The 8,698-nt window shown below is 35.3% G+C and overlaps 2 protein-coding genes across 5 annotated transcripts; both read left to right on the top strand.

Moving 5' to 3' along the window:
• Positions 1 to 75: 75 nt before the first annotated feature.
• LOC108380691 (protein BCCIP homolog) lies at positions 76 to 3,170 on the top strand. Of its 3 annotated transcripts, none has more exons than XM_017637082.1 (5): positions 76 to 156; positions 225 to 365; positions 422 to 548; positions 602 to 1,582; positions 3,039 to 3,170. In XM_017637082.1, exons 2-4 carry the CDS (start codon positions 252 to 254, stop codon positions 1,240 to 1,242), a joined length of 882 nt encoding a protein of 293 aa, XP_017492571.1. In that variant the 5' UTR covers positions 76 to 156; positions 225 to 251; the 3' UTR covers positions 1,243 to 1,582; positions 3,039 to 3,170. The 3 variants fall into 3 exon arrangements, with proteins under 3 accessions (XP_017492571.1, XP_017492572.1, XP_017492570.1); XM_017637083.1 differs by having other exon boundaries at positions 153 to 171; XM_017637081.1 differs by lacking the exon at positions 76 to 156 and having other exon boundaries at positions 163 to 365.
• A 1,632-nt stretch (positions 3,171 to 4,802) lies between these two features.
• LOC108380692 (putative aminopeptidase W07G4.4) lies at positions 4,803 to 8,519 on the top strand. 2 transcript variants are annotated; one of them, XM_017637084.1, is made up of 5 exons: positions 4,803 to 4,918; positions 5,169 to 5,367; positions 7,824 to 8,097; positions 8,184 to 8,282; positions 8,340 to 8,519. In XM_017637084.1, exons 2-5 carry the CDS (start codon positions 5,354 to 5,356, stop codon positions 8,502 to 8,504), a joined length of 552 nt encoding a protein of 183 aa, XP_017492573.1. In that variant the 5' UTR covers positions 4,803 to 4,918; positions 5,169 to 5,353; the 3' UTR covers positions 8,505 to 8,519. The 2 variants fall into 2 exon arrangements, with proteins under 2 accessions (XP_017492573.1, XP_017492574.1); XM_017637085.1 differs by lacking the exons at positions 4,803 to 4,918; positions 5,169 to 5,367 and adding an exon at positions 5,794 to 5,982.
• The last annotated feature ends 179 nt before the right edge of the window (positions 8,520 to 8,698 follow it).

The following is an 8,698-nucleotide window of genomic DNA, read 5'->3' as shown; positions in this document are numbered from 1 at the left end:
ATGAATTGTGCCAAAAGTGCCTCTGAGAATGAAAGTGCCAAAAATGGAATATTGTGCCTACTTTTCCATCACTTACCTCTGTTTAGCATGGTGGTGTTCATGGTCGCAGAATTAGCAACACGTGTATAACAATCAGCTGATTACAAATTTGTATAGGTAAATCCGCCTTGGGTACATCAAAACTAAACAAAGTGATAATTTGATCTTATTCATTTTTTAATTAGAATATTTATTCTATAGAAACACAGACCATGTCGGCGAATAAGAAGAAAAATATTATTGCTATGGAAGAAGATTCAGCTGATAATTCAGACAGCTCAAGCGAAGATGATGGGACACATCCTGATGCCTACACGGGCAATGAGGTTTGCAAGAAATTCATAAAATTGAGAAACTTATCCATTCTTCAAAATTATGTTAGGAAGTTGAAGTCGATTTTGAAGGGCGTGCACCTACTGATCCCGATCGCCATGGCATATCGCAGCTGCTACAAAGGATTTTTCTTAAGGCGCCTATCGACACCATGCAAATGGCAGAAATGATAATTGGTATGACATTTAAAAGACTTTATAGCTGCCTCTGTTGTTTATGCCCTTTTTAGGTCAAAATTATGTAGGCAGCGTAATATGTCAGTGCGAACAGGATGGTGCAGAGAGTGACGTGGACGATGATATGGTTGAAGACGGCACAATATTTGGTATTACAACGGTCGTCAACATGACTGCGAAAAAGGATGTAGCATGTGTAGAACAACTCCGTGGATACATAGTGCAGCGCGCAGAAAAACATGCAACAGATGCAGTTTTAACGCATTTCCGCGATGTACTTGGCAATGAGGGACGACCGGTTGGTTTCCTAATCAATGAGCGTTTTATAAACATACCTGCCCAAATTTCGGTTCCACTACTGGAAAATTTACATAAGGAAGTGTTGGCAGCCAAACAGAAAGGAATGAAATTTAATTTTAGCTATTATTTGATGATTGTGAAATTGTATCGTAAAGAGGCACGAAAGGGGAAACCTACCGAGGATACATTTACCAATGCTGAAGAGGAGGTGATATGTTCCAAAGCAGTTAACTCCTTTGAGTTTTCTGTGGTCGACGAATGCGATGTGGGTATGAGTGGAGATTGGCTGGAAGGTGATGCGACGCTAACACCTTATAGAAAAATTATTTTGTTTGATGCAAAACAGCTACCAGAATTGATTGACGATGTACGAAACTTTATTAACGGAGTATAATTTAAAATTGCATTCATTTTTTATATCTGATAATCAGGCAGGTTCGGTAATTCACTTTCGAGTGAATTTCAATTTATTCGCTTTGAATACAATCAATCATCGGGAGTGAATTGCAGAATCGGCATGAATATATGTATACGTTTTTGCTATTTTAAATGTAGGGATGTTATTTTACATATTAACGTTTTGTGAAAATGCTATGTATATATGTATTTCAACTTAAAGTCTTGGAGTGGTATAGAAATATTTTGCAAGCTATCTTCCGGATTTTTCTGATTGAATATAGAGCCTGTCAGATGTGGTAATGCAATAATTTTCAAAAATGTCAAATAAATAAATAAATATATTTAACACACTACATGCTAATTTTTTATTAAATAAAACAAAAAAAAATATTACGTGTGAGATATATATGAACAAGTAAGAAAGCCTAAGTTCGGGCAGAGCCGAACATTAAATACCCGGCGCACGTATTAAATATATGTTTTTCGCCTTACCGAAAGCTACGGCTATATGGTAAGCCGGGGCGTATCAATTTTGAGTAAATTAGAGTCCTTAGATTTCGAAATTTTGAAGTTCAAGCAGTTCTGAAATTTACCGTTATATGAGAAGCGGCCGTTATTTTAGTCCGATTTCAATAATTTTCAACGGTTTGCTTATATGTGGCAAGCACAATAACCACACCGAGTTTGGTACAAATTGGTAGAACGGTTACTGAGATACATATATGTGATCATAAGTGGGCGGTGCCACGCCCATTTTCCAAAATTTTATCATAAACGTATTTCTTGGTAAAGAATTGTTGCAAGCATCAATTTTGAATAAATTAGCTTCAATATTTACTGATTTATCGAAGATTTTGTATTTCTCTAAATTACCGTTATATGGGATGTGGGCGTGGTTATCGTCCGATTTTAAAAATTTTAGGCGATTTTGTATGCTGTACCAGGGCCGACAACTGTGCCAAGTTTGGAAGAAATTGGTGCAGCGGTTACCAAGATATACACATGTAACCATAAGTGGGCGTGGCTACGCCCATTTTCCAAAAATGTATAATATTATTATTTTTTGTCAAAAAATTATTGTAAATACCAATTTTGAGTGATTTATCTTCAGTAGTTACTAAAATATCGCAGTTTTCGTATTTCTGGAAATTACCGTTACATGGGAAGTGGGCGTGGTTACAGTCCGATTTCGCCCATTTTCAATAGCAACCTACCTTGGATTAAGGGAAGCCTACATACCAAATTTCGTTGAGATATCTCAATTTTTGCTCGAGTTATCGTGTACACGGACAGACGGACAGACGGACAGACGGACGGACGGACAGACAGACATGGCTTAATCGATTTCTTTTTTCATCCTGATCATTTATGTATACATTTGTCTATATCTATCTCGATTCGTTTTGGCTGTTACAAACAACCGTTATGTGAACAAAATTAATATACCCTTGTGCACAAGTGCGCTCGGGTATAAAAACATATTCGCTTGGTGGCGAAAACGAAACGAGAAAAGAGCGTCAAACGAAAGGTGGAAAAAGTTAAACATGTCGCAGTGCTGCCAAAAAATTCTATTGCTTATAGCTAAATTCTTCAAAAAGTAGCTAAACAAAATAGCTAAAAACATTTTTTTCCCAAAAATAGGTACATAAATTTAATAATTAGATTATTATAACGTAGACAAATATGAGCATACATTGAATTGGAGTAGCAAAATACCTTATAATTGTGACTAGTAAATATTTTTAATGTTTTGCTCAAATCTGCAGATCTTTTCCTACACCCACAAAGTTTTCTCTTTCATTTGGTATCCACATTGTTATTCTACATTGCACTGGATTTTTTGAAGTAATGATATCATTGAAATTACAAGGCCCTTTAATAAAAACCTGACGTAAGAGAGGAACGACAAACACAGTTTTACTATACTTTCGTAAGTATATTGATTACTTTTTTTTTTTGCTAAAACAGCTAACTCGAATAAAAAAAGCTTCAAAAGTAGCAATAGCTAAACACAAATTTCTAAAGCTAAACGTTGGAAATAAAAGCTAAATGTAACCACAAATAGGAATGATTTAATCAAGGTCGTTTGTATATTGAATTCCCCCAAATCCAAAGCCATTACCCGATTCCCCCGAGAAATTCAAATTCCACCGAAATCGGAGAATTCTCCGGAGCGTCGCATCACTGATGAACAGTCACACCTTGCAGGTGAAAATATTTCTACGTCTGAGGCTCTGTCACACGATCAGTAATTATCACGATATTTGGATCGCGATCCATATTGGTGGATCGCGCACCAATGCTACATGTTCATCNTATTGGTGGATCGCGCACCAATGCTACATGTTCATCATTTATCACGTCAGTATTTGCATAATTTTTGTGCTGAATGCTTATTATGGCGCAAGAAAATGTTTTTATTTTGTACGTATAATTTACAGATAATGCATTCCACAATTATTTTAAAGTTTCCAATGTTAATTAAAATTTATTTTGAAAGATTTTAAGCCTCGAGAGCGAAGGCAGAGCCGATGTTCGCATTATGAGAGTAAAAGATGTACTGACGAAATGTATGGATAGCGGGGTTTGAAAGTGCTACACGTTCAATATTTATTGATAGTATTGCGATCCGCGATCCAGATTTCAAAATTTTTAGAAATTTTGCGATATGGATCACGATCCATCAATACTGCATGCTACACCGTCAATAAATATCGCGATAGTTGGATCACGTCAATAAATACTGACCGTGTGACAGGGCCCTTACATATGTGTTAAAAACCTAGTGCGTTCCAGAACGTCTAGGATATGCAGGATTTAGTCCAAAGTAGCGATGCGCAGAGAGAGCTTTTGCTCTGCTCGCGCCTATACAGAATGTAGAGAAATTTTAAAAGAACTTGGCCCGCGGGCAAGGCTGTGCTCATCAGTGGTCCAAAGTCATTCCCGTACGCTACGTTCACATAAGGTTTATTAAAAGCTGTTCATGTTAAACCCGAAAATCGTGAAGTACGGGAACAGGCTAACCGGCTTTTTTGGCTGGCCCTTTTGTGATCGGCTTACAACACTGAGTCGAACAGCTGTTGACACAATCGCATGGTTGCAATTTTTCACACGAAGAAGAAAAAAGGGTTCGCATTTATAGATTTCATAACTTTAACTAACAACCGGTTCACCACTCTCGCATTTCACCTGACGACATTTGCGTAATAACCAATTCATGACAAGTTCATTTCACCATTTCTTGTTTTATACTATACCTGGTTCACGGTTTTACGGTGTTTATATCAAAGAATATAGAAAACAAAGAAGATGCATAGTAGTAGCTCACGTTCCAACAAAGCGCGGCTACTTCACCCCTCGGACGATTGTCTTCAATAGCAAGTAACCAGCCGACTAGTGAACTTGCTCCTTGTGCTCTGGTATATACTTCCAGGCCAGCATATTTCACCACCCTTGCTATTAACCGGGCTACTAACCTTGCTTTTTACCACTCTAGCTAATAACCGGTTCAAGACTAACGTACCTGTACATAAAAATTACTAATTTTTTACAGTGCACCGGTAAATGTAGTGATAAAAAGAGTTGGACAAGAAATTGCATCAAATTAATTTTGGAACTTCACTTTCATATTCTTTGAATAGTAGATTACTCATTGCAGTTTAATTTCAGAGGTAAGCAACTACGAGTGAATGGTAATCAAAGTTCAGCATGAATAAATTCGGCCGCAGTAGACTTCGATAGGCACTCTTTTGGCATGTGGTTTGTGCGTCTTGAGTTGTATAAGCCCAACTGATAAGGAAACCCATATGGCATTTCTCTCATTGGCTTATATGTAAAATTGCTAATCTCTGGTCCCCAGCTCGGCTTCTATAAATGCAAATTTTTTCTCTTCTGCTCATTAGTCTTGTCTTCTCATTGCAGTTGGCTCTTGTTTGAATCCAAGTTTTAGTAATACGGAGACAGTCTTACACTATTCACATCGTGACGCAGAGCTTTTTGGTTGGCCAAAAGAAAACCGGCTTTTAAAAAAGTATTTGAAATAAGCGAACAAGAAGCACTTGTTTGTAGCTGCTTTACAAGGAGAAAGTGCACTTCTACCTTCCGCCATGGGAATTGATAGGCAAGTAAATTTTAAGCTAAGTATCTAGTTATATATCGTCACCTAAAATGCAAAACGATGTAACAACATCTTAGGTAAATGAAATGGAAAAAGTCGTAAAAATATTTTAATTTTTTTTCATAAAATTATCTGTGTTGTAATTCGATGAAATTCATCATATACATAGGTATGTAAGTAAATCAAGGTATTTTGTTTTTATTGGTCTTATTTCAACGATGATGTTTGTTACGTCTTTTTTGCATTTCAGGTGACGATATGTATTGTAGCCTGCGTCAATAAAACTGCATATTCGCACTCACACGGGCTATTGGAATATCTACTTAAATTTTTACTTTGCTATGGCGGCTTTAAATATTAATAATATGTAGTCGAATCGCTCTCTCACTCAAATGAATTAATCAGTCGGAAGATAAACCGGCATCATAAAAATATTGCAGCAGCAAAGTAATCTACGCCGCTACAGCCGGTTTGTGGCTGCCTTGGAATACAATGGCTCGAAATTGTTTTATTGGAATATTCAGTTAGGCACTAATCGTTGTCGTTAGTGGTTGGTTTTATACATTTTGTTAACACATTTATTTTCTTAATAAAATCCGTTAACATGGTTACTGATACGTGAGTGCTTTTTGCTTAACTTAAATTGCAGTTTATCTCGTACCAAAAGTGCAGTGTTAAAAACAATAACACATATTATGACAAATTAATTTTTCACTTACATATTTCTAACAACAGGATTGATTTCATACGCGTATGAATATATGTTCCATGATATATATATGTTCTGTAAAATCTGTTTAACGCTGTCATTTAAAAATTCACAATAAATAGTCAGCTAGTATAGAACGAAAATTCCGTAAAATTCTACAGATTTTTTTGTTTTAATGCTATTTATGCGGTCTGCGTGATNTTATTGATAGATATGTACATATGTACGTGATACGTGTGTAGTAAATAATTGCCCAGTTGGTTTTCTAAGAAAACTACATATACAGTAAATCCACAAAGTTTTGGTACAGTGGTTTTTTTTGCAAAACTGTTTTTTAATTATTTTATGTTTTGCAATTTTTTATAAAAATATGGTTAGTTTTACGACCAAGACCCCAAAAAGGCGAGCTCTTTGCAAAATTAAAGAAAAAAATTGTCATCTTTCACACAGATTGTTTTTTTTAGATCATTATTTACCATATTTTTGCTATTACCAATCAAAATTTTAAAAAGCGGATTTTCGGCCCATGCTAATATCCATATATGCATTATTGATTACCCAAAGATTAAAAAATCCACCTTCTTAATAAAAATTCTATATCAACTAAGTGCTGCTATGTGAACTGACTAATTGCAGATAAGATTAGATTTTATAAGATGTAAACTCAGTTAGACATTCCATTCAGCATTTATTTATGTATTTTTAAATATATACAGTGGCTGCAGCAAATAATCGGTCAACCTCTATTTTCATAAAATCATTGTATAAAGCATAGTATACACATCTCAAGAAAAAGCGCGCAATAGTGAAAGGCATTTTCTTCTATAAAATTTTTTTAAATTGCAACTTTCAAGAATCTAATGCTCATATACTTATTATATATTTATGTATGTATTTCTTCAATAAAATTTAGACACAATTTTGTTGTAAATAAGAAAACGCCATAAGCTTAAACATAAGAAAAATCACACGAATTTTTTAAGGTACTCTACACGGATGCGAACATATTCAATGTACATATGTACATTTAATACTGCCAAGTATTGAACTTAAAATAACCAAAATTGGTTCAGTCGAAGTTTAAAGCAGTGTAAAATATGTATGATCATACTTTGTAATAATAAACACCTGCACAAATATGCGGATGCTTAAAAATATATGCACATATGTACATACATATGTATGCCAATTCGAGATATATGTATGTACATACATACATATTTTTCTCATGCATGCATGACATGCGTGTGTGCCTCTGTTGGTTTTAATAATTCGCTTTACGCCTCCTTTCTGGACTGATAAGGTAATCAGTAGCATTTCATTTGTGCTCATAAATTATACTATAGAATATACGGCATGGCATATAAAGGTTTATTGTTTATGACTTATACCTACATACATATACATATATGTATTTACATGAGGAAATGAGTATGTGCAAAAAAGCCTTTAATTGTAAATGCTATGCATATCTACATACATACATACATACATACATAAAACACAAATGGAACATTTCGCACAATAAAGTGTTGATTGGTTTGATAAAAACGTCCACTTGCTGCATATACATACGTATGTATATACATATGTTGGTACATGTGCGCTATATTAATAAGTATTTATAGGTTTCACCATGCTATCGCTACATGTAGAAGTATTGTGGATTGTGTTTCTAAACTTCTTTCACCTTGAACTTAAAAAATTGGATAATTGAATGCCATCTTTAACTTTTCTCCCATGCTATCAGATTGCTTCCTTGCAGCGTCAAAATTGCAAAGCTGATTCAAAAGTCCAGCTGTGATGTAGTCTGTATTATCGATCGCCAAGTGCCGGCGGAGTTGGCGGAGCAATTTAGCGAGTTTCGAGCATTTGATAAGGCATTCGATAGTGTGGTTTCCTGCTTCAAATCGCAAAAGTTGGACTTGCCCATAGTTTATTCACCAGTACAAGAATTGACAGATTATCATGATGTGCGGACGTACCAAAAAGCGGCAGCTAAGTCGTTGGAACGAGCAATTAAGGTGAAATAAAGTGATACATTTTTAAGTAACAAGATGTATGTAGATACTTTTGTATCCAATTTTTTATAACTTATCTCATTTTGTAGGCTGGCTTCAAGTCGCCCATGTTGATCGTGCCCACAAGTCACCGCTTCTCCAATGCTGAACTTTGTACTGTGCTAGGTGCTTTGGATCAATTATATGTTGTAAGTATCAGTGTACAGAATTTGAAGTTGGAAATCTATAAACTTTGTAATTTGCAGCCAATTCAACTGCGAGAGGATGTCCCTGCACATGCCAAGCAAATTAAGGAGTTATCTGTGCTGATTTCCAAACCTAATGCTGAAGATATTTTAAAGGAAGCCTTGGTCTTAGAATCTGGTCGAATGGTTGCCCGTGATATTGGTGAGTCCGTGAGAGAAAGTTAGTTCTCTATTTTATTTTATTTTTTAAACTACGCGGAAAAAAAGACAAAGAAATGGTGTGGAATTTACTTCCACATTTTAAATTGTGCTGTGCTGCTTCCGTCAATTGGCAATGCTGCTAGTTGTATGGGCGTGTACAGTTTTTATTTTTACCAAAATGCCTAAAAGTATGCAACAAAATACTAAATGACTATTTG

This window comes from Rhagoletis zephyria, unplaced genomic scaffold (assembly GCF_001687245.7).
Source record: "Rhagoletis zephyria isolate East Lansing unplaced genomic scaffold, Rhagoletis_zephyria_1.1 Rzeph_scaffold_20100, whole genome shotgun sequence".
Lineage (NCBI taxonomy): Eukaryota > Metazoa > Arthropoda > Insecta > Diptera > Tephritidae > Rhagoletis > Rhagoletis zephyria.
The sequence above is the reverse complement of the archived record's forward strand: the minus strand, read 5'-3'. Positions and strand labels throughout refer to the sequence as shown.